Here is a 27,390-nt window from a genome sequence, read left to right as displayed (position 1 = left end):
AATGGAACTATTATGAGCATTAAGACATTAAGTTTGTGCAAACATAATTAGTTTATTACTTTATTAATGATTGTTTGCTACTTGCTTATATTTCTACAGTTGTCCAGTAGATGGCGGCGCTACGTCAGCTATTCATTAATGAATTAAATTTAAATGTTTCATTTAAACCTAATGTACTATTCCATCTCCCAAATAACATCATTCGCAACAATATATTTTTAAATCAATGTTAAATGTGTTATAAATCAATTAAATCGCCACCAAAAAAACAAAACAATTGTCTCTGTCCTCCTGCTGAAGCGCGCTCCCGAATCCGCTCATTGGTCGGACGGACGGAGACGCGCAGGAATGGCAGCGGCAGCACGAGACCGGGATTTAACGAAATAATTATACGTTTTACTTTATTTTCACGTGCTGTGCTTCGGCGAAATAATTTGTTGTCTTCGCGTGCACATTTTTATCACTTTTGTTTCAGTCACAAATACATTTGAGATCCAAACGCATGGCTTTTGTTTGAAAAGAGTCTGAACGGGAAAGAAGCGAAACACCCAGTAGTCGGACGGATCGTCTTTATCTTGAAAAGAAAGTCATTTATTCATCTCATCTGCTTTGGAAATATAAATGATGTCTTCAGCTCGGGTAGATTATATCGCTCCATGGTGGACTTACTGGCTCAATCAGTTTCCTCATGTAAATTTGAGATTTCAACCTTTGGATCACACGTTTAAACCTCAGGATGAAAACTACCAGCAGGTCAGCGTTTAAAACTTCAAACCTTATGCTTTCAATTTGATTTTATGGTAATAACACTGTAAATGCACTTATGTGATCTAATATAATCTTATATTGTGTTTGGGGCTAAAGTCCTAATATCTTTAAAACAGCTGTTAGACTATCACGAACTGAACAGGTTTCCTATATGCTATTTTAAAACATGAATAAAATGCACAATTCTCCGATTAGTACTGTAACTACATGTTAACACTTTACATAAGGTCTCATTCATTAACATTAATCCATTAGGTAATATGTTAATGTTAATATATTCCCATACAAATGCTTGTTGTTTACTGACGTAAGTTCATTGAGCATTACCCTAACATATTGGGGTTAGGAAATGATAAACTGAACATTAATGCTGTAAAAGTATTGCTTATTGTAAAGTGTTGCCATGTTTTTATGTCATGTTTTATCCTGTTCACTTACAAAATGTCTATTTGTGTTAAAACTTAACATTTATTTGCTGGATTATGACTGGGTCAAGTGAAAATTCAATTTTTTTGTGAGGAAATTAATAGTTTTATGGTTTATCTCAAAATTACTATTGCTTTTTGCATGCATGGCATTTGAGGCATTAACAGGACTGTTGTCCAGTGTCCTGTGATGAAGCCCTGTGATCAAATACCAACATGAAGTCATGCTGAAAAGTACCCGAAGGGTGAACTAATAAACATTAACTGTGTACTTTAGGGATTTTTCCTTAAACGGCTAAAATAGTGTTCGCAGAATGTCTACTAAAAGTCTCATTTTATCCATCTGTATTAGAGAAAAATTAGTTATTTAATATAAAAAGGTCTTTAGAATCCCAAAGGACATGGGTTTGATCCTAGGAAGGTAAGGTATGTAATCTCTTCCTGGTTATAAGCCTTAACATCACCACCAAACATAAAATCGTAGATTTAAACTAATATGGTCTTAAATGGAGTTGCCCAAACATCTATTTCCCCAACATAAAGTTAATCTCTTACACCTGCCCCTTATCAATGCACTGATGGGTTATTGCCCTAAGCTGTATCTGTATCAACCTCCAGTGCATTAGAGATGAAAAGGGATGGAATCTGTAAAAGGATGGGGGGGCGAGGGGTAAAGAGGAGTGCCCATTTCTGTAGCTGTCTGTTTCCATCAAGGCAGATGGTCCAGGAGGCAGAGCTGACGGAGCAAGACCAGAAGGTGCAGTGCGAGATCAGGTGCACCCTCCGCAATATTTGAATCAACACGGAGCGTTTACAGATGACCTAAGGGATCTTTCACGATCCATTTTCTCCAGTTTGTGAATCTAAATGCTTATTTCCAGCTGACGCTGCTTTTTGATTCCTAATATAGCTCTTCAGCAGAACAGGAGACAATAGTGAGGGAAATTATTATCTCTGTGCTCTGTGGGTCTATAGACCGGGCCTGGGGTGATAGTGAATATGAGCTCTGTGCAAGCTGAAAGACTTTAGGACTTTATATCTAATTGCTTTAAGTCCCCTCTGCTGAAAAAAGTTTTTATTTTTGTCTCTATGTCTATGTGGTGTTTTTAATAGACAAACCATGTGGAAATTCATCATTCAGCACCATCGCTGAATGTTTTCGCCATAAAATTGGAGCTGACTAAAAAAATGTGGTTTGAAATTGCTTTGGTTATCTAATCTATGTCATAAACGTAACCAATCATATCAGCACAGCTGAACGAGTGGCCGTAGTTTGAGCTATAGATTCGTATGGATGCTGCATAGACTACACATTGTGAAACCCGACTTATTAGCTATGTGTCTTTTTTTACATATATCTATTGTCTGAGCTAAAATGCCAACTGTTTTCAACGAAAATTACCCATGGTTATTACAAATAATCAATAACAAAAAAAACTTTACTACAGGGTTTCCCGCAGAAAATTTGTTTAGGTGGAAGGGTTGGACGGGTGGGTTGTGCCAGGGGGGCGTGCCCGTCATGATGAAAATATTTTTATTAAAAACACTCAAAACTTAATTTGGAAGAAACTATGACAGAAAATCAACACATACTAGATTATTAATTAATTAAATGTTTTTACCTCTAACGGGAATAGCTGCGTGATGAAGTGAAACTAAAGGGTTAATAAACACCAACTAAAGCCGATGTCTGGCGAACGATGATAGATCAGATAGAGCAAAAATCGCAGTGTGAAGCACATCCACACTATTTTCCGAGATGCACTTGATGGCCTTTTGTGCAGCAATTTATTTTAACCTAGTTAAGGCGGTAGGGTTTGCCATCTTAGGTGGGCCGCCCGAACTGCAAAGTGTTGCGGGAAACCCTGCTATAGTTAAACCATTGTTACCACAAATCAATCATGGTTTTCTACGGGTGCCGGGTAAATATTTACCTAGTAGATTTAAGATTGAAGTGACCATAGTTTAACCAGGATTTTTGTATAATGACCAAAACAAAACATAGTTTCTACACTTATTAAAATACAATCATGATTTATTTTTGTAGGGGTGGTCTTTATTACCTGACCAAATCTTTGGTAATAACTAGAATTCCCTGCTATAGACGGTATTTTGGCAAGTAGTCTGTGTAGACAATGCTTCAATGAGTAAGATAAGATGATGCTCAAACTGTACTCAGGCTATGCCCATGTGAATACATGTTTGCGCATGGGTCACAGGCCATCTGTCCATGATTCACCTATTTCCTATGGGCCCGAATTGCTAACAGCTGTTTTTAATACATCTCAGGCTGAGGATGCATCTGTTTTAGAGTCGATTATTTTAGAGACAGCTGTAGTGCAGACTTGCGGTTTTGCATTTAGCGTTATTGTAATATGCTTACAAAAATGTGATGTCATTGTTTTAATAAGAATTGAAAGAGTAAGTTTCTAAACTTAATTCACTTTCATTTCCACAAAACTGCTAAGATGTCTGATTTTAGCACATGGGGTATTCTGGCTGGTTGCTAAATGGTTCCTTACTGGGTCAGGTCAACCAATCCCACTGCCAATTCTGTATCGCATCACCCATTTCATATATGGATAAGGCTTGGGTATCTCATTCAAGCTGTTCACTTATGTGAATTGCCCGGGATCTAAACCCATGAACTTGATGTTGTCTGTGAAAGCTGAATATGAAAGTTCAAGCAGTTGAATTAAAATGTTTGAAGAGGAAAGCTTTATTTGTACTTAAAGTGCCTTCTCATTCGTCTCTTCAGTCAACTGGGAATAAATATTTACAATCCGTTCCTCTGGTCCCGCACAGTCCTCTTTTTTTATTGTTCAAATCGGAGGATGTAAATAACTCATATTTAAATAAACATGATTTCTATTCATCCGACTCTGAGGAAATATAAACATTTATATGTGATAACACGCACATCTGGAGTCATAAAGGATCTGTTTGACTTGATCCTCCTCTGTGGCACAATTCCTTCCCATTGCCCATAAAATAACCAGTTTTGTTTATCTTCATTTGCCTTTTTCTTCATCGTCTTTCCGCTTTGTGTTTGTTGTTATCTGTGCATCTGTGTTGGCTTTGTTTCCTATGGTGTCTGTCTTTTTCTCTGTTCTCCCTCCCTTCTCATCTTCATGTTTCTTTTTATAGACCAAACAGGCCTCTTTACGTCCCCTGTAAATCTTTATGAAGCGTAAGCAGCCGTATAATGCCCAGTATGTTGTGAATTGGTTTTAAAAATAGTGAGCATCTAGGAAAAAGTGCATTAGAATTGGCCGATCCGAGGAAGAACAGAGCTATTCCTAGACAACATTAAAATCTAATTTGTGGTTTTAAAGAGGTCATACGTACTTTATTTGGTGTAATGCAATGTGTTTATGCTGTTTAAGGTTTAAAAAACACATTATTTTCCACATACCGTATATTATTATTGTTGCTTCTCTATGCCCGCCTAAAGCGCAGTGTTTTCTGACTGACCAGCTGTCAAGTGTGCCAAAATTGGCCAAATACCTCAACCGTTTGAAGGAAATTTAAGCCCCTTTCCATATTTAGAATATCAGCTCTATGACAACACTACAGCGATAATAAAAGTTATTCCTTTATTTGCGTATGAATTTGGGCGGGTTATGCAGATTTTCCCACACAGTGACGTAGACATGTGGGGGTGTGTTTGAATAAAAAATCGCATCATATGACCCCTTTAACTCATTCCCCGTCAGCCATTTTTTTGAAAAGTTGCCCGCCAGGATTTTTTTTGATTTTCACAAAAGTTTCACAAAATGTCTTCCAGGAAAATTTTCTTCTAAAAGTATATAAAAAATATAAAATAAAATAACAGACCCTCTGCTTTCTAACAAACAATAAACAAGCAAACAAACCAGGAAAAAACATTGTGGATTTTCCAGATGGAATAATGGAAACAGTAGAGAGATATGTTAAATAATGTTGTTTTATTAAAGAATTGTTTTTAGACAGCATAAACACAATACTGGCTCAGCCTGATGATCATCAAAGAGATATGACAGCTGATGTGACTCTACAAACCCCCAATTCCTATTCTTATAGTTTTATTGCAACTTGCGATGTACACATTTCCTGTTTTTTTAACACCTTTTAATACCTAGACTGAATATTTTCCATAGCATCAGCTACTAATTCTGTGTCGGTCACATTTGCTATTTTGAGCTGACCAATTTTCTGGTTTTTATTTTCAACCATTTGGTTTCCACCAATCAGCAATTAGATTTGCTTTGTTTTCTACAAAGTTATTTTTCAACTGCACTTTTTTGGAAACTTATTAGGGGGCATGCACACCACCAAAGCTTTTACGTCCGCGGCCAGCACATGTTTTCAATTGTTTTCAATGGAAGCGCAGCGTTTTTCAAATAAGCCAGCAGCTAACGCTTTTTTTCCGTGCAGAAAAACGGCCCTTGCCGGTCGAGAGTTGACAGAAATTCAACTTTGGGTAAAATGCTCTGCTCGTCAATGTCAGTTCTCACACGATCGTCCAATCACAGTTGAGGAGGGGCGGGGCAAGTATCACAACAACCAACCGGCTCACAGCTCAAGTATCACAGCTACCAAAGCGCTCGGCGTCGGTGTCCTCCTGGTGTTTTCAGCCGCATTTAAAAGTTTTGGTGTGCACGCCCCCTCAGTGTCCTTTTGATGAACCGAAACTTAACAGCAAAACCGTTCTATTCAGGTGACAGAAGACACATCAATATTCTACTTTAAGATATGCATTACAGTTAAAACACTTAGTAAAGAAACCATATGATAATTAATCAAATACAGTATATAAATGCAATATTTTTCATAAATTTGGTAAGCCAGCGGATAATCGTGGTATTGCAGATTAACATAAAAATTCACCAGGAACAAGTTTTTTTATGCAAATGTTTTCGAGATAACTTGTCAATGGCGGGGAAAGAGTTAATACAGTTTGCACCTCTGCAAATCTATTTAGTGATTGCTCAAAAAACAACGGTATATTTTTATAAGGTTGAAATTGAAGCAAGTCCCAAACTGACTGCGAGTCATATGTCTTGTGGGAATTTATTAAAAGCCACATGTCTTGTGATTTTATTTTGGGAAATATGTGGAATTTACCCTACGTTGTTCATTACTGTTTGAATGGTTGGTAACATTTCAGCTCAGCCAGAAGAAAATATATATTTTTTCTGTGCATTAATGTTCAAAATTCATATTAAAATCTAGTAATGTTTTTGGGAAGCTCAGCAGTTTTTTGTTTCTGTTTTACACACAGTGATACATTAACTAAATTGCTTTGCCTATGCAGATAAGATACAAGTTATGTTTGAAGACTTTGTGTTCACTTTTGGTCTGATGGTGGTATGGTCAAGTGGAGAAGAAAGCCTGATTGTCAAATTATTGGTATTCGGTCAGAAATGTTAACGTGGACCGGGAGGGAGGTGGTATGGAGGTCGGTGAATAGTGGTATCGTTCTGTTCTCCAAACCCTTTCATTGTAAGCTTTCATTTGTATCTGTTATTGAGACCAATGGTGAGATGATGACACAGATCCTCACATCTGATTGGCTAGTCATGGAATGAGCAGGAGCCTATTTTAGAGAACAAACAGTGAGTTTGTATTTGTGTTGCAGTGTGACTCTGGATTTAAAGCCAAAGATGTGACCGTTATTTGCACAACTAAAAAGAGTCCCTTAATGTCTTGTTTTAGGAAGTGTTTGAGGATGTTGTGGTTTTATTTCATGCTTTTTCCAGTTCAATAAAAGATCACTCTGGAAACAAGAAGTAAAAAATAACTTTGTATACAGAAGTAAATAGATTATATATTAGAAATGGGGGCAAGTTGTCACATTTATTAAATGTGCTTAAATTTATAAATATTGTTATTTGCAGTAGATTTTGGCAGAAGCTATTGTTTGATATTTGGAATAAATATACAGTTAGCATGTATTTTTTTGTTTGTTTCCTAAATGGTTTTATAATTGTCATAGGAGCGGTTTCCCGGACAGGGATTAGACTAGTCCTAGACTAAAATAAATGCAAGAGCTGTCCAAACTCAAAACAACTTGCACTGAAGGTCCAGGATCTTTAAATACATCAGTGCCCTTTGTTTAGCCTCAAAATGTATAAAAGCTATGTTTTTAGTGAGGCATGTTTGTTTAAACTAGTTATATTTCCCAATTAAACTCAGGTCTAGTCCTGGCTTAACCTTATCACTGTCTGGGAAACCACCCCATAATGTTTAAATCTAGCAAGAAAATGCCTTTAGTGGACCTCTTCTTGTTGGTTCCACTGTGACAACTTGCCCCACAAAGTGGCAATTCCAGAAACAGCTTTCTTGTAGCCAAGAAATCATTTATGTGCAATTGTGAAATATAAAAAGGTTTTATAAACATTATTATCTTTACACTATGTGACATGTAACTCATCTTTATTTCCTCCTCTTCCTGTTTTACCCCTGACTTGCTCTGCTTGTAGTTAACATTGTCCCAGCTGTGAGGTTGGGCGAGGTTCATCCAAGTGCACTGTGTTGGAAAAGCCCCTTGAGGTTTCCTCCTCCAACCCCTCACTCTCTTTCAAAAACAGGCAGGAGTGAGCGTGATGGCTTCATTGAGATTTAAAGAGGTCCTTCTTTAAGGCTTGCCGCTGCTTTACTGTAAAAACCAGTTGTCTAGCACCTCTTGGTTTTACTGTTATATTGTTCGCTGATACTGTGGCTTTTTGTAAGATGAAAACTTGGAATATATATATATATATATATATATATATATATATATATATATATATATATATATTTTGCATTGGCATGCATATGAATTTCATTTATATTTTCACTGACTCAAAACCGCATGCGTTTCCCACAGTATTTAATGCATAATGTTGGCTTTCCCTCAGGTGTGCCACTGCAATTCATTATATAAAATATGCAATGTTTTACTTCACAGAGCATACATTTGTAGACGTGATGACGAGGTTGATGGTGTCAGTTTAGCGTGTAGTTCTCTTCTGTGAGTTTTATTTCTTACAGCCAGACTTTCACACAGCTGTTCTCCACCTGCTGTGACCATCACATAACAAAATTCACCACTTTTAGCTCAGCATTTCATTGCTCATTGGTAAAATCCTGGTTGGCAAACATCTGCCAAGCACGGTCATTTGAGGTCACATGGTTGTTTACAGTCTGGTTTGACCTAATGTATATTTACTCCATTTTTAGTTCCAAAGGTTCATCAAAGGTACTTTCTTTCATACCTTTTTATGACTTATCTTAATTTATAACATTTTATTTTACTACAATGAACCTTTTTGAAGCAGACAATTTCTTTGGATGTTTAAGGTTCTTTATGACATTATTCCTTAAAGCTTACATTCCATAGAAGAACTATTTTTGGTTCCCCAAAGAATCTTTCAGTCAAAGGTTCTTTGTTTAAAGAACGATTTTTAATCCATTGGATTTAATGGATTTCAGGTGATGTGGGTTTGTGACAACACCCTAATCTAAAATCTTGGTTTTTTATGTAGTTTTTATGTAATTCTGCACACTCATAGTTGTCTAATAACGGTGTACATCTAACTACTCTCTAAAGAAAGGGAAAACTTCACTTTTACTACTTAAATGTTCAGGTTTGAGGGTTTCTTAACATTTTGGACTGGCCAAGAGCACTGTACTTATAACAAAAGTTATCCTTAAAGAATACCACTTGCCTAATAATTCTGCACACAGTGTATAGTCTAAAGCAACTTTTTTCATCTAAAAAAGTGACACAGAAAGGTTTTTCAGTTTAAGATTCTTTTTTTTTACCTAGGGGTGGGGGATAAACCGGTAGAAATGTGTTAATCTGTAGATATTTTGGACTATCATCTCTATCGAGGTTACACGCCCACGTCACGTTGTTGGTCACGAAAACGAAGCGTATTTAGGCACCGCCGTTTTAAAATTCCAGGCCATTGAAACACAAACAACAGTTCTATACGTGCTATTTTTGTGTGAGAGGAGTGCGCAAGGAGTGCATCCAGTGCTCATTAAGCTTGTAAGCATTTTTGCTGCTTTATTTGCCTAAATAAACATATGCGTCAAAATTCCCTTTGCAAGTATCCTCAAAAACACGACCATTTAGGTCTTAAGAGAAAAAAACAGATGAAAGAGAAAGCGCATGTGTAACAGTAGATTGAATCCGGACTTTGGTTTTAAAGGGGAAGTTTTTTACCGTTAATAAGATATACATTATTATTTATTATAATTCTTTCATCACTGACTGTTTATCTTTAGTGAGTTTGAATTTTGCTTATTTTTATCTTTTTGATGCATGTATGAGTTTTTGTGTGAGAATTATGAAAATTGTATGGCATTAAATATTTTAATAACATAAAAACATTTTTTAAAGATAAAGAAAGATCTACCGTGATACATATCGTTATCATGAAATAAAATTTTGGTCATATCACCCACCTCTAAGTGAACCATTTAGTCAAAAATGATTCTTCCAAGGCATCATGAAGAACTTTTATTTTATTTTGCGGTCAGTTTACAGGTAAAGCAGAAAAGTTGGGAACCTCTTTTCGTTGGAACATGTCTGTTGTATATGTATGCAATTATATTTGACTTTTGAATAATTTTTTTTAAATATGTGACAAAAAGTTTTATCGCGGCAAGTGAAAATTTTGGCAGGGCAAGTGAAAACCTGACTGGGCCAGTATAAAAAATATTTGCGTTGAGCCCTGCAATACATCAAATAACATGAAAAAATGCATGGTATTAAGTGAATGGGAAGGACTGTCATAACATATTCATGCAAAATTTGACTTTGCACATTGCAAGTCGTATTGCATGACTTTTCAAAAGACGTGCTATTTATACGCAATTCATGAGAATGGATTGATCTCATGGTAGGAGGTCAAATTAGTTGCTGGTCATGTGACTTTGCATGACAGATGTTATCTCACATTATAAAAACCCATAGAGGATGATGTGAGGATGATTTTGTCTCTTATGATGTTTGAAGGCTAACCCGGAAGTTAGCGGGACACTCTCACCAGAAAACCCACTAATTTTCTTTCCCATAGACAAACATAAGCTCTGTGTTTAACAAAACTTAAAGACACTTACATGTTTTGTCCATCACGTTAATATTGACTGATGAATACAAATTTTATGAATTTTGAAGTGTAAATGCATTTACTAGAAATATAAAAAGCTAAATTTTGACTTCAATAGTTGTGTTCATCTAACTTGTTAGACAAAAAGTGTCATAATTAATGGGCTTTTTTAAGAAGCAACCAGTATCCTGATAACTTTCAGGTTCCTAAAAAAACATGTCATCCCTGCGGCACTTTATGACATCATGGAATAGCACATTTATTTTTAAGAGTGTTACATAACTTCAAGCATCTAGACACACTTCATCAAGAAGTGCAATCTGTAATCTAGCCACTTTACATACTAACTTCAATGTAATTAATTTAAAAAAGAAATAATTTATAATCTGTGCTAACGTATAGTATGAATTGAATTCACCTTGTTTTTTAAGTTGCTCATTATGTATTGTCAGTGCTGTAGATGTTTCCTAATAAGCTTGGGTTTTTCACTTGCTCTGACAAGTAAGCAACAATGTAAACACTAAGCATATATCTTGTCAGTGAATCTCGGCTTGCATTCTTCCAAATCGCTGCCTTTCTGGATTTTCTAGGCCACTTGCACTTGTAAAAATGTTCTGTCTGGGCCTGCCGTAAGGATCCACTGTTTGACTCTTGTTTGCCTCTGTGTACAGATCTTCCCTGAGGCAGCAAACATGACTCTCGTCCTGTTTATTCTTCCAAGCTTAAAGGCTTTGTCTGTGACTGCTAGTTCACGTCCAGTTTTGTTATGAGCCAGTTTTTTTGGGGATGGTCTGATTGAAAAGCATAATTTATCCAGACTTCTAGCCAGCAGTACACAGGTTGATTTGTATGTCAATGACCCCAAGGGAAATGTTGTGTATAGTGGACAGACTGTGCAAAGAAGCCCATAGGGCAGTTTACTAAATCACTAAATGACTGAACTATTTGCGTTAAAGAAAATGAAAAAAAAATGGATTTAACCATTTGTGAAACAAATTTGTTAACTTTTTATATAAATGATGGTATTACAACTTTTTATTATTCAATCATTAACATGTTTAAAAATTGTACATTTATATTGTTATTATTTTAAAGTTTTGTAAAACTTTTATATCTCTTTGAATGTACAGTAACTTTTTACAGACACTTTAATCCAAAGCAATTTACAGTGCATTTAAGGCTTACATTTTTTTTCAGTATGTGTGTTTCCTGAAACCCAAACCAACCATGTTTATGTGCTATAATTGGGTCCCCAGTGCTTCTATCAACGTAGAAAATGTGTAAAAGAACAACCCAGTAACTAAGTTTTGGTAAACCATTCTCTGCAAGCAGGTGAAACAATAGGTAGTTGAAATCTGGCTCCCCTTGTGATGTCATAAGGGGATAATAATACCACCCCTTAATCTGCACTATTCAACCACGGCACTGCCATTTAGTGCAGAGATCAGCTCATTTGCATTTAAAGGATACACCCAAGATGCTACATTTTTGCTCACACCTACAAAGTGGCAATTTAAACATGCTATAATAAATTATCTATATGGTATTTTGAGCTAGAACTTCACATACGTACTCTGGAGATACCAAAGCCGTTTTTATCTACATACACCCAGCGTCCCCTTACATGGAAGTCGACATTTCATGCTACCATGTTTCTACAGTAGCCTTAAACGGACATACCGCTCTATGAAGCGTGTTTTGTCACTAAGGGGCTGTTTACACTTGGTATTAAGATGTGTTTTCATCGATTCGGATCACAAGTGGACGAGAGAGACACATTACGTTTACACCTGGTATTTAAATCCGTCTCTCTTGCCACTTTCAACCGCTTCTGTCCTGAATATTGTGAGGGGAGGGTCTGTGAGACGGTGGGGGAGTCTCTCTGCTGTCATTCAAACGCGAGCGGGAGTAATTATGAGTTTATATGGACGCAAACTAATATTATGTCGGAGTCCGCTGCTTGTTTAGCAAGTATACATGCTGCACAGTGTTTTGTACATTTATATGTTTGAGCTTTCTCTGAATTTTTAGCGCAATTGATGAAATAGGATCGCGCAACTTTCACGCTTTCAAAACGAAACTACAGAGAATACCCGCAGTAGTTTTATCAATGAAAGGCTAAAAATAGCGCTGTTCACCGTATGTTCACGCCAGAAGTAAAAAAAGACGTAAAACTTGTGTTTAGTACCTCAGATTAGATAAATGGGCGGAGAGAAGGCGGTCGCATGTGGCTGTTCGAACACTTTCAACCACATATGCGTTCCGCAACTCCAAAGCGATCCGATCGAAAGTGGTTTCGACTACCTCTGGATGTGGTTGAAAGTGGACGAGCTCAAAACGTTTTGAACACTGTTTACACCTGGTATTAACGTTGTCCACTTGTGATCCGAACGACGAAAACGCATATTAATGCCAAGTGTAAACAGCCTCTTAGTTGTATCAGACGATGATGTGTTTGTCCTGTGGCGGCTTCTGTAGGTTATTTATGCATTTTTGAAAGGAATGGGTTGAGTTGTGGACTGAGCCGTTGGTTGCAATTTACAATCTCCCCATTAGATGCCACTAAAATCGTCATTTGTAGATCTCTAAAGCGTTTTTAAAACTCTTGATCCACAACTCTTGAGTGAAAACTAGTTTGAAATTCACTGGTAAGCAGATGTGGGATCCCCGCGGATCCCTCGGCTCAATCCGGTGAACACACACACAAGTGTCAACAGCAGCTAATTGAAAATCAGCCCTACATTGTAATTCTCACTGTAGCCTGTGTGCGTTTGATGAGTCGGTGAGGATGTAAGACTGTGTAAACAATTCTTTATTTCCGAGAGGACAATACAGGTGCTCCATTATTCATGGCTTTCTGATATTAATGCACACTGTCACTGTGTGTGTGTGGAGGATATTTGGTTGTTATAATGACCCAAAAACCACACAATGTTTGTGGTGTTGAGAACATTGTCAGAGCCCTATAAAACTGCATCACGTTTGTTATTCGTGTTTTTGGAGCAGATTCCTAATGTACTGCGATGCAATTCATTATATTCATAATAGCCCTGAATAGTTGTTATTTTAATGCATCTCTTTTTTGTTTTTCCCTTATTTTCCACAATAAATTTCTTTCTCTCCTCTGCCGACCCATCTTCATGTATCATGTAGTCATCCTTTCCTCCCCATTTCTCCTCATTGTTTTTCCTGTCTCTGTTTCTCTTTCTGTTTCTTTCTGAATCTCTGAGTTTTTGTCTCTTTATGATTATCTCTCTCTCTGTTTCTCTTTATGTCTGTCTCTCTTAAGCCCTTTTCACCCACAGATTATGGAAAATACACCAAATATTTTTCTGGGGATTTTGGTTTTCACACTGCCAGTAATTTCACACACATCCTGTAATGTATTTGTAAACACAGGGCTCGAAAAATGTCAAAATTTCTGGTACTCTTCCATTTTTGGTAGCCTGAAACGAATGCAAGTAGCATTCATTTAAAAATACATTACTTTTAATATAGAATATTGAGACAAAACCTCTATCAAAACACATATAACACATTCAAAATAATCAAATTACAATCATCAATCCAAATATTTTCTTCTAAAGTCACAGATAAGAAAATGCCACTCAACGTTGAGGGCATAGCACAGGGTTCCTCAATTTGTTTTCACAACGGGCCAAATTTTGCCAATACAAAGCCAATAAGGCCACTGACCACAAGGTTTGCTGCTATTCTTGTTTATTATTATATATAATAATATGTTTCTATTTTTTTACAAACAAAAATCTGGATTTCCATGCAAGTCAACTGTTCCTGCTCATCACCACACTGTATATCATCACCATTATATCACCACGGAGTCACATATACTGTAGACCTTTTTGCAATTCTCTTCACCGCACATATCAATATCACTTTAAAGTGTGCTGCAGGAGATTTCATTTTTTACGTGAGCATAGACTTGTTGCAGGAATTCTAAGTGCAACAGATCCAGATTGTCAATGACAAATCAGTATTGCTTGCTTCCTGTACAATTCGCGGCTTCGTGCAATCGCTAATAGAAAGTGAAAGTTTACACGAGTGCCAGTTCAAACACGAATGCCTGAATCACATACACCATAAATACATAACCAAATCTGTAAGAGAATGCGAAAGCATTTAAATATATTTCCCTCCCTACACTGAAAAAAAATATTCATTGAATTTAATAAAAAAATTTTAAGGTAAGTGGTTGCAATAAATTTATTTAAGCTACATTTAAACAAAAGTTTTATATTTTATTTTACTTTACTTTTTTTGTTAAATGTAGCTTAAATAAATTGATTGCAACCACTTACCTTAAAAAAATTGATTAAATTCAATGAATAATTTTTTTCAGTGTATAGGTCAAGATTGCCAATTAGGCATGGCGGAGATGCATTTTGGTAGCCTTGTTAAGGCACAATAGCCCCGGTACGTCGGGCTAGCGATCTTGCGAGCCCTGAAACGTGTATTTGGTGAATAGTAGGTGGCGAAGTTACTTTGTAGGGACACACTATAGGCTTGCACACGTATGCACACAGCGCTAAAAACAAACAGTAACGGCAGCGAAAGCTTTGAGCTAGGGCTGCACGATGTGAGGAAAAGTTGCGATGTGCGGTGACATTGTTTAATGTTGCGATGACGATGTGAGTTGAGATCAATATTTTATATTTTTTCATGTTTTAGGGGCCATTCACATGTCGCACCTAAAAACGCGTGAAAAACGCTAGACACGTAGGTTATTGTCACATGACCTGCACGCTGCGCTTGTGTCATTCTGAAAAGTTAAAATGTTTTTGAACAGCCTGGAAAAATGAGCGCGTCGCACCGCGTGCGAGTCGCGACCGCGGCGCTTCCAGAGCGCACATACTGCGCCCCTACATTTCAAATAATGAACTTGAGCGCGCAGTAGACGCAATATGTAAATCACCGCTTCCACAGTACCTGTGTTTGCGGCGTCATCTCTCCTAAATCCAAAATAATTCCATGATATAGCTGAAGTGCTGTTCCTTTTCATCACAAGGTCTTCTTCTGACAACACATTTTCCTCACTCTTCTCTCCTTCCTCCGCCATCGTTTTTGCTAACAGGCACAGCGTTGTTAGCCTGGCTCCGCCCTCCTACGTGCTTCCGCTTAATTTTCATGTCACTTCAGCAGTACGTCTGGGATTTCTCTATAGAGTTTCGTTTTCTCCTGCAAAAATCTGCATGACCAATCAGCGAACAGATAGGGGTGGCTAAGAACGATGACGTTGCGGTCGTGCGTCAGTTTGAGTTGTAGTTCAGTAATGGCAGTGGAGAAAGACGTGAGAAAAGCTATTCGGTCCGTTGTTGCAAAACTGCCGAATATACAGAAGTTAAAGCCGGAGCAAGAACCAGGTTTGCTAAGTTTTGTTTGTCTGATTATTCTGACTTGTTGTTTCCGGACGGTTTCGGTGCATGATATACGTCACGACCACACGTTAGCGATTGGCTTTGGCAGATCCTGAGTGACTCTGGGCAGATCCAATAGTTTTAAACTTCAACAATGGACCCTCCTTAACGGAAGTAACGCTTTCCAATGGAGCGTGGCCAGACTCTCTGTACAAATGAAATGAATGTACGAGAGTCTGGTTGGACCAGGCTACAGTGTCGTAACTGACACCTCACAAATCAATCTTAGCATAGCTGACTTGGGAGTTCCCCTGATTGGCCTAATAGCATGAACGCGCAAACCATGTCTTCAGGACTAAACGTGATAGGTCAAACGTTTATTACATGCGCTTACCGTTTTCCCTTTATTCGTTGCGTCAAGGCTGTCTGTTGCGATGTGTTCATCGCGTGAGTTCATATCGCGATGACGATGAAAATTCGATGTATATCGTTCAGCCCTACTTTGAGCAACTAGATTGACAATTATGCGGGTTAATTACAACAAGTAACCCTAGACTAAAAAAAGTGGCTAAATTTTGTATTAAAAGTGCAATGTGGGAGTTTTGCAGCATGAGTCCCACAAAAGTCCCACATTGCACCTTTAATAAAGTCAGTACTTCGAGTAGCGTGCACACAGTCCTGTAGGCTGCGATTGTGTTATCGTTGTGTACTGTAGTACTCGCGCATGCCTGTAGACCGAAGGTGCAATACGCATGCACATGATACCATCGCTTTTACAGATTGCCTTTATATCACTCACACTATATCAATAGCGCTGTGGTTTTCAAAAATGTGCATTTTGTAAAGTTTCACATTTTGTTTTGGCTAGCATATATATATATATATATTAGCCGAATGCTCTTGACAAGTATTATGCGTTCATGAAATACTTTCTCTTCAAATCTGCTTAATTCCAGCCTCAGGCCATTAAGAAATACAGGTTCATTGGCAGAATCCATTAAGAGACCAATTACAAAGGCTAATTTACAAGAAAACATGCACCTAGAGGATTTTGCTAACTCAAACCTTAAGTAACCATACCATCAAGTCTTTGTTCACTCCACCCACTTTCTGATCTCTCCCTTGTCTCTGTTTGACAGGAGTCTCTCCTATAGTTTGGGGTAGTCATAAGATTTGGGTAATTCCAGGCATGTAGTCACATGCCGGCTCATTAATGTAGTTTCTCTTTTTACTTTGTCCCAGGAAGGGCAGAGGGAACCTAAAGGTCGCCTTTGCAGTGTTTATTAATTTTCTGTAGTTTCCGGCCAAAAGCATAAACAACATAATGCCAGTCTTTCTCTTCATGTTTCCACATGAACTGCTTCCCCCCAGTCCTTATTATCCCCCCTCACAAACACACAAATGCAACCCGAAACCACACACCCTCTCACATCCCTCTTTAGTCATAATGACTAAACGCACACGGTTCCAAATATCTACCCCCTCTTCCCACCCATCTTACCCCCCTGTGGCAGTATGTGCCTCCTCCCCCACTTCCTCATCACTGTATCTTCATCAACCCCTATTTGTCCCTCACAAAGACATGTTGGGGGGATTCTCCATCATCAAAGGTGGAGGAAAGGGTTTAGACAAAGACTTAAGTGTTTTTTATTGAATATGATTGCTATTAGATGCTGTTGGTTGATGATGCACTGTGCTTAAATATGTAATTTTTATTTAGTAGTAAGTGGTTAATAGGCCAACAGCTAGGTGTGTGTTTAAATATAATGGCGTTATTTACAGTATAAGTGATATAGTCACATATAGAGATTGAATAGAAAAAACAGTCGAATGCATTTCAATTTAAATGCACATACATTGTCACAAAACAAAGAATATTACACAATAATGTATTTAATATTTATTTACTATTAATATTTAATTGTCCTTAAAAATTTTGCTAAAAACTAAAAGTGTGAATGATCTTTTCATAATTATTTTACAAGGTGGCTACTAAGGGTGTCACGATTTCGATTTTAAATCGATCGAAATTAAGTCACAATCTTGAACTTCGAATTAAAAAATGGGATCGTCGATGCTGCCACACCCCCATGTCACGTTCAGTCGGCTTGCCAAGTGGGGAAAAAAACTGCCTTTAAAAACATCGGTCCAACGGAATGCAATTTATATTTTAAACACGAGCTTTTGTATGATTCACAATGTGCACAATAATAAAAGAATGTGTATATAAAGAAGCCCCACATAGGAGTGTGCGATATGATGATATTATATCGTGAATTATTAAAATCTTTCCACGGTCCACTTTTTAGGAAATATCGTTGTATCGTGCCTACATCAAGTACACAACAAACTAAGGCGTGCGCTACATGAAGGCGAGTTAAGGGGCGGGTATAGGGTTGTAACGGTATGAGATTTCCACGGTATGATAATCGTCTCAGAAACTATCACGGTTTCGCGGTTTGCCGGTATTAAACACATTATTTATTTTTTATTATACAATGACCCTTAAATTAATAAAAAACAGATAGGGGTTTTTGGTTGAATATATGGTTTATTATATTAAACTTATTTGGAAAAAAATACACTTTCGAAAAAAGTAAACTTTGATTCTTAATCTTTTTTTGATTCTTTTAATTGTATTCTTTAAAATAAAATGATAAAATGCTCATTGAAATTTCAAAGTTTAGCCTTTGAAGAGCTTTCAAAGTTTAGCCTACTCACCGCAGCTACAAGCAGATGTCTATGTTCGACACCTACGCAATACAAATGATTTCTTATTCAAATTATTACTCTACCAGTCTGTTTTATCAATTTGCGACATTTACAGTACATCAATTTTTTTTTTTTTGGATAAGTTAAGAAAAGTAGACGATCCACCATTGCAAACAAAGTTTCATCAAGAAAACAAAGAACATGAATCAAACATGGTGACGAAAATGGTCCACAGCTTTCTATTCTTCGAAGAAGTGAAAATAAAAGCAGAGACAATGATAGTGTTGGTGCAAATGTTGTCTATTCCCTTTGTGTAATTTCTGTAGTGGAGTGTCTTTGTTAACTTGTAGGACTGCATTTTTTTAATGGGGGCATTATATGGCTGTATTAAGGCTCCGTAATGACAAAATAATCTTTAAAAAACAACATGAAAAAGAGCCGTGATAAAAATCGTGGAATTGTGATTTCCCCTAGAATAATCGCGAAAATATTTTCCTATACCGCCCACCCTAAACTCAATAGCACTGGCATGGTATCGGATCATACTTAAATGCATGAATGACTTCACCCCCTGATAAAATAGTTAGGATTTACAATTAGATTTAGGATTTACATCACCCACTGAGAAACTTAGTCACCCATTAGCCAGAAAGTTAAATATTGGCCTTATATAGACTAAAAATGTGGTCTTGTGTTTTTTTTCACACAGTGGATGAATTTTTCTCATAGAAATGTGGGTTGACGGGCTGAGTCATTAGTCTGAGTTAATAGATGGCACCAAAACAGACAGTTCAGGAAGGTGCACCACCCACAGGATAAACTATAGAGGAAGTATAATGTAACCGAGACAGGCAGTAAACAGTGAAAGTATGAAGTAGATTCAGATACAGAGCTGCCCGCTATAGCTGTCCTACTTTCTTCATCCCCTTGAGCAGAGAGCATGATGGGATATGGCATGGTTAGTGTGTGTGTGTGTGTGTGAGTGGGGCTTTCTTTAATAGTCATGGTGTCACTTCACTCTTCTTTTCATGTTGCTGCTTAATGCTTAAATTAATTTTTTGGTCCTAGACCTGGAAATGGGGCTTGACATTAACATTTGCAGATTTAAACTCCAAAAGAGTAAAACACCTTTACACTGTCATAATCTACTGAGATTTTATATGCAAATGTATCTACATGGCTATAAGTGGGCAGTATTTAAAAATACTGACATGATATGCATGGATGAATGTGAAAAAATAGAGTGGGAGCTTGATATTAAAAAAGTTATTAAAATAGCAGTTATTTGAAAATTGAAAGTGATTTGCATGATCTGATTTCTCGCTTGAGAGATCAAATACTCCCAAATGTTTTATCAAAATGACCACGTTGGGAAGTTTTCATATACCCTAATAGGGGAAAATCGGATTGTGTGTTTCAGTGACTTCTTTTTCGAGGGTGCACGATGCGAAGCTAGTTGCAACATGTATTTAGCCCATCATGTGTGTTGCTCGTCATGTCAAAATATTTATGTGCATCACGTGTTTTGTCAAAATAAGTGCCTGCTGCAGACGCATCTAAAGGGTTTATGATAAAAGAGACGCTCACGTTTGCCAGATACTCGCTTAATCTCATGTGTAATCAAAGTTTAGTGTTAAGTGAGTGTCTTGCGATTATTTTGTGAACGTGAGCGCCTCTTTTATCATTAACCCTTCCGACACGTGTGCAGCAGGCTTGTATTTTGAAATGAAGCATGATGCACACGGTTCACACGACGCAAGGAACACATTTTGACATGACGAGCAACACACGACACTCCGAACACATATTTTGAATTTGCCACTGGTGTGTTTGTTAAAATAAGAAAAAATGATAGATGGACAGAACTCGCTGGGGGCTTACATTGAAAATGACTTCTGTGTACAGAAAGGCAATAAGGTTTAAATAAAACCATGTCTAATTTACGTGATCATGTCTGAAATCCAGCCTTAAAGTCTCCCTGTAGCCAATAATTTTATCACTTAAAACTCATCTTTGTGCATCATAAAAGCACACGGTATGTAAAAGTTTTTCCTGTGGTGGTTAGGGAGGTTCCGATCGATCGGCCGCCGATCGTAATCGGACAATAACGGCATTAAATGACGCGATCTCATGAGCCGATCTTTCTGTTTACTTTTGTCATCATAGCGTTCCTGATAATAGAGACCATTTTACACAGTGCGAGCATTTTGTAACCCGTTGCTCATGTATGACATGCAGATTTGGCTTTCTCTCTCTGCCTTTACAGAGATATGCGTATTTTCTATGAGGACGCGCTCTGGTCCTCAGCGCGATGCGTCTTCACATCCCTATCAAACAGCGTATACAACACATATCTATCGCGGACAATTGCATCCTCATGCCGAAAGTTTATTACTTGCATTCGTTTTAAAGTTTTGAAGGTTTAAACTTCCATTTTTGTACACAGCAGCCGGTCATCAGTGCACGTGAAGAGAACGATCTCTCCCACGTCTTAAAGCTACAGTATCCTAATTCATCTCTCAATAAAATTACTCCTGCTCATCAGTGAAGAACTGTTGTACTTCATACGAATGCGTGTATATTTAATTCATACAGTAAAGACTGTGAAGTGTTTTTTTTTTTTATTACTTTTAACAGACATAAACCTTTTTAAAGCCATATTACATTTCTCTTTGCAAGAAGAAATATTTGTTGTGCTTATTTATTTGATTCTCTATTAAAACTATAATATACCTAATTTATAGTTAGTTTCATTTCTACAAATGGTGCAAACTCTGCTAGATTATAGATAAAAGATTCCCATTCCACTGCCATCCTGTGATCGGCACTGATCGGCGATCGGCAGATCATGATCTTGGTGATCGGCCCCAAAAATGCTGATCGGAGCATCTCTAGTGGTGGTAATTTCTACATGCTTTAAAACAGCTTGAATGTAATTTTCTCATTTAGTATGCATGTATCTATGAATATGCAAATTAGTCTCCGCCTCTACTCTACAGCACAGATCGGACCATAGATATAAAAATGCAAATTAGTCCCCGCATTCATCCTTTTGTATGCATAAATAGATGCTAATTACGATAGTTTCAGACACAAAACTCCCAAGTCCCAAGGCAATGAGATGTCTTTGGAAAACTTGGATAAACTACTCTGCAATGGTGTTGAATGATGAATTCGCACATGGTTTGTCTTAAAGCATATTTAAAACAACATTCACCCCAGTGGGACTTTACATCTCAAAGTTTAATTTCAATCATTGGTTTCACATTAATTTTGATATGACCTTACTCAGTCAATATTAAAGATCATTTGTCATTTTTTTCACAGACAGGGCCACATATAATTTCCAAAAATGCATGCATGCAACTCTCCTCTCCATTATCTTCATTATCACTTCATTTAGCACCCAAAATAGAGCATGCAGTACAATAAGGGGACCTTTACTGTGGTGTGCGTGTGTCTGTGAGAGTGTTTGTAGGTATTTTTACATGGAAATATAAGCACTGGCGGAGCGGCACGCTACCTTGTGTCCCCATTAAAAACTGAGCTCATAGTTGACACTGTATAGTTATGACAGTGTTGAAACCGGAAAATACCTCTTATCTTAACAGTGTAATGCATTGTGTCTGTACTCCGAAAACATCTCAGGGGGTCACCACCTCATTCTGTTTGTTCAAGATACTTGCATTAGAGGACACAGACAATGCAAATGTGCAGTGTGACTAAATGTGGCATGTTTGCATTATTGTGTTGTTGTTATATTCAACAGTCTTTGGTTTAAAAAAAAAACTTTTTCGTCTTTCTTTTTTAGTCTCTCATCTTTATCGGTTGTGTAGCAGCGGCCGGTCTCGGATTAAATTTGCTATGCCTGGCCATATACATGAGCTTTCTCTGCTGCTGTCGGAAAGATGAGGAAGAAGAGGAGAGTAAGAAGTCCAACTCCTGCTGTGTCACATGGGCGGCTGTTGCTGCCGGGCTCATCTGCTGGTAAGTACGCCTGCTTTTTCATGCTGGGAGGATAAACCTGATCTGCTGGTAGCATAGTCAAGTGTTCAGGTGTAGGAAAGTATGAGAAAAGTTTGTGGTTATACGTGTGTTATTTAAGTAATGCTGTCCCTGGATTCTGTTCACTTCCTAAGAATTGGTCACATCACACAAGCGTGTATTGTATTGTAATTTAAATCAAAGAAATTGTACTCTTGATGAGTCAATAGTCCAATATGTTAGTTAATAGGCAAACAAAATAGATGACATCATTTATTGTATTTCTTACCTGGCATGTAACATACATTTGTATTGATTAGGGGTTGCATTGACTCCCCTTCGCCCCATGCATTACAAAACCCGTCAGCTGCCCTTGAGTACCTTATTGCTTACTTATTACATCAATAGCAACACATCCCCTTTAGCAGTAAAATACATCTCATATAAAACATTTACCTCCATGTTAATTCTGCTTCAATAGAAATTACAGCTACTGCATCCTGTTTTCAAATTTAGTGTTAAATCTGCATATTAAAAATGAGGATTTGAATATTTTGCTCTGTTTATCTGTCACACAGTTGTAATTGTCGAATGAGTGATGGGGAAGACAGCATGTCATCCATATAGCAAAAACAAGTACAGTCCCCCTCAGCAAATTAGCTCATCACTTCTGACTGTCAAATTCTCCATTTAGTGTCTTCAGACATGCTCTCGCTCCCATCACAAAGACATCGTGATGAATAGAAACGTTGAATGCTAAAGAAAAATAGACACTTGAAGAGACTAATAGATGAGAAAGATTGAAATGGAAAAAAGGGTTTATTTCACAATGCCGAGATTGTTAAATGGGTCATATCATCATGAGGATTCACATTTTGATGTTGACATTGATTTTTGGAGGTTAGTTACTACTTAGCACTTTTTTCCCACTCCAAAACATTGGACATATTACTGCGCACTTTTATCCAAAGCGACTTACAGTACAATCTTTTAAGTATGGGCATAGAATCAAACCCATGACCTTTGCGCTGCTAACACACGTGAGGTGCAGCAGCATTTTAACGTGATGTTTTAAACTACTTTTATTAAAAAAGGCATTCACACAAAAGTCTTGAAGCTCACATAACACGCTGTTTCTGCTTATCTCATGTTAATCTTGGGTACAGAGTAGTATTATATTCAAAGTGTCTTTAGTTTGATCAGATTTATAAAAGACAGATCAGCTGTACTGATTCTTTCAGAATAAAGGCATACCACGTGCAGAGCGAATCACAAGCAAGCAACACACACAAAACATTATCCCACTATTTCTGGATAACTTATGATTCACTACTACATGTTTGTATTGTATACATTAAATGCACTTACATGATGATTGCCAACACAAATCATAAAAAACACAAACATAAAAAAGCAAAAAAATATGCCAATGGGGTAAGCAAAAAAATCTTGAACATTTTTCTTAAACACTAAATTCAAGAACATTTCAAGAAAAATTAGCTTACCCCATTGGCAGATTTTTTTGCTTGTTTTATGCACAAAATCACTTAAACTTGATATTTTTCATCTAAAAACTAGACGTATTTTCTTGGGTCGTTCTGCTCATCAAGAAAATGCCTCTTAATTTAAGAATTTTTAGATATTTTTACTGAAAACAAGACAAAAATACTAAGAATTTTTTTTCTTGAAAATTTTTTACTTAGTATTTTTGTCTTGTTTTCAGTAAAATATTAAAAAATTCTTACTTGTATTTCCTTGATGGGCAAAATGAACCACGGAAATAAGTGTAGTTCTTAAAACAAGCAAAACATGGAATAAGAAAAAATTCTTGAAATAAGTTAACTTTTTTCATAAACAATTTTAGTCTTATTCCATTAGCAGATTTGTAAGGTTGTTTTAATCACAAATTAACTTAATTTTTTATATTTTTGGTCTAAATATTTCCCTCACAAACAACAACATACTTCTTCGGTGACGTTGATTTGAGTGTTGAGTGTGTGTGTGAGCGCTATTCCGGTTTAAGTGCCCATATAAGGACTTCCACTGTACTTCCTGTACTAAAATTGCCCATAAAATAAAGCAAGATCGGTACGCATGAATCTTTCATGTTCGAAATAACTTTCAGAATTTTTCCAGAAGTTGTATGAACCCTGTGCATTCGGCACAGAAATACTCTGTTACATGTCCAGCTGCTTTTTTGACACTTTGCCTATGTTTAGCATTCAATTCAATTCAATTCAATTCAATTTTATTTATATAGCGCTTTTCACAAAAGTCAATTGTTTCAAAGCACCTTTACATAAATAGAAGCAGTGAAAAGCACAGAAAAACGACAGATAGCACAACAAAATACAAAATAAATTTGCTGCGGCTATGACTCAATATTATAAGTGCACGTATTACTAAAGCAACGTCTAGAAGAGGAAGCTAAGTAAAGCCCAAAAAGGCTGCCTCCCCGGGGTGAAAAAGCATGAGGAATTCAACTCTTAAACTGTGCTAATAAGTGAGAATGCATGATATAGATTGAAACGCCCCCTTTAAAGGTCATGAAAAACTAGATTGATTAGTCTTAATGTAAAAAGTAGACCACTGGGAAAATGTAAATAAAAATGTAGGATATGACCCCTTTAAATTTAAGAAAGAAAGAGATTAAAATTGCTTTGTTTTTCCAGATATAACAGAAAATGTATTAAAGGGATAAACATGTTCTCTCACATGCTTTTATTCTCTGTCAGTTTCTTTCTCAGAGGTTCTGTGGTCTCGGTTGTCAAGTTTATTCTTCGGCATTTCGGGTAGTGCTGCTGTGCTCGGGTCTGCATTCCTCTGACCGCTCAGAAATGCTCTGGTTTTGTTCGGACCCTATTGTCCATCATTTGTGATTGAGAGGAGGGGTTGTGGGAACACTCACAGTCTGACTGGTTTTTAAAACTTCAACAGGGGGCATGAATAGGTCTGGGTGTACTGAGTCGGTCCTTTGACCTGTGGGGTGAGCAAGATTCTTAAGTCCTCTGCCTCAGTCGACTATTTCAAGTGTGAGACATTCACTTTTAAAACACATATATATATAGCAATTGTAAGTCGCTTTGAATAAAAGCGTCAGCTAAATGAATAAATGTAAAATGTAAATGTAAAACAACTAGCCCTTGAAATGACTTTTTTTTACTGAAGAGAGGTGTTCGGTTGAGCAAGCTAAGTAATTTAAATGTTTCCAACAAAACATAAGTACATAAGCTAAAGCTACAGTTTGTCATTTTCATATGATAAATTATACCCATATTTCATAAACAGACAAGGTCAATCTTGTCACTTGTCTCACCGCCAGAATATTAAACTTGAATGCTGTATGGACCAAATGGAATACTTTTATGGTGTTATGGATGTTATAAATGACAAAAGGTTAAGTAAATGACAGAACTGTGCACACTTCCTTTATGTTGTCATGTTAAACAGCAGGGTTACGTAATTGAACTCTATCATTTAGTATTCCAGTAGGCAAATACCCCAAGTATCCAAGCTGTTACATCATCACATTCGCAACACTTGATAGAATGCATAAGAAATGCTGAGCCCTAAAGTGCTCAATTGAATTAGTGCTGGCTATGGAGGAATGCGTGTGTATGTGAATGGCCTGATGTCATTAGGGAAACATCCCATGACACTCATCTGTGTTGATATTGAGTTAGCATCTCGTCTGTGGTGAGACAGAGCCCACTGTTGAGTTAACATGCAGATATTGTATTAGAGATTAATAGTTTAACAATCTAGATATTATAGCTATTGACAATGACAAGAATTTAGTGCCGAGTGTACTACTTTAGGTAAAACAGTATCTCAGTATTTTTACTATATGGTAATACATTTTGATGTTGATGTGAGCTTGGTTTGGATGTGTTTGTTGTTACAAGCCTTGCTTCTTAACAATAAATTTGCGGTTGAAGGGATTAAGTTCACCCAAAAATGAAAAATCCAATCTTTGTTCTTCTGAACACAAAGGAAGATTTTTTGAAAAAGGTTTATACAGTAACAAAGCAGATTTGGGGCACCATTGACTTCCATAGCGGGACAAAATAATACTTAATAATACAATACTTAATAATAAATCATACAATAATAATTTATTTGGTTACAAAAAGAACAAAGACTATTTTACAGGTTTGAGGATGAGTTAATGATGACACAATTTTAATTTTTGGGTAAACGATCCCTTTAAGATTCATAATACAGACAGCTGTGGTGCAGCATCAGTATCAATACAGTTTGAGGTAATGTGCCCTGGTGATTACATATCTTTTAATGCTCAAAACCTAAATAAAATGTGCCAAGTTGTTAATTTCTGTTTTCCATTTGCCATAAGCCCTGCGGTGTCCATCAATAGACTCTCAAAATCTTATAACCACTTAAACAGCTCTGGTGACTTGTGACCGACATACATCTTGAATCGGTCTGTATGACCGAACAGTTTTACATTATTAAACAAACCTACACGAAGCCTAAACGTTGCTTATAATGGCACCACTTTGGATAGGATATATAGGTGGTTTAATCTGGATATTTGCATCCTGAAATTTGTCACTAAGAAGCTTTATACTTGAAGAATTAAATGTATAATGCGTCTTTCACATAGGATGCAGTGTGCGCTGCGCTCGCCGCTGTGTTCAGCACAGGCAAGCGATTTGTGCTCTGATGACCAGACCAAAGTAGGCAGGCTTTTCAATAAATTACTACAGTGTTTATATTTGCGTTAAATAGTCGATGAGGAATACAGAGACTGATGTTGCCCGTATCCATTTCACGTAACTTTAAGCTGCCTACCTACAACAAGCTACTTGAATTAAAACACACCTGACATGCCAACCTGAATTGCTACGTGTTTCCATGACACGGCTTTCCTTCCGATGTCTCTGTAGGAGTATAAACTTGTATTATAAAGCTCCGGGAACTCCGAGTATAAGCTTTTCGTCCATTTTGCTTGTTTGGATGCCCCGTTTCTATTGGCCGCGTGGGTAATCGCCACAGAGCGCAGTGCAAAAGTTAAACTATTTT

The 27,390-nt window shown here is 37.0% G+C and overlaps 1 protein-coding gene across 4 annotated transcripts in view; it reads left to right on the top strand.

The window, feature by feature from the left end:
• The first annotated feature begins 317 nt into the window (after positions 1–317).
• ttyh2 (tweety family member 2) overlaps positions 318–27,390 on the top strand; it is a 77,606-nt gene continuing 50,533 nt past the window's right edge. For all 4 annotated transcript variants that reach the window (XM_065262412.2, XM_065262410.2, XM_065262411.2 and 1 more), the window contains exons 1-2: positions 318–753; positions 22,175–22,350. In XM_065262412.2, the coding sequence (XP_065118484.2) occupies positions 622–753; positions 22,175–22,350 (308 nt within the window). In that variant the 5' untranslated portion in view covers positions 318–621. The remainder of the gene's footprint in view (positions 754–22,174; positions 22,351–27,390) is intronic.

Source organism: Paramisgurnus dabryanus, chromosome 1 (assembly GCF_030506205.2).
Source record: "Paramisgurnus dabryanus chromosome 1, PD_genome_1.1, whole genome shotgun sequence".
NCBI lineage: Eukaryota > Metazoa > Chordata > Actinopteri > Cypriniformes > Cobitidae > Paramisgurnus > Paramisgurnus dabryanus.
This window is presented reverse-complemented; position numbering and strand designations above follow the sequence as displayed.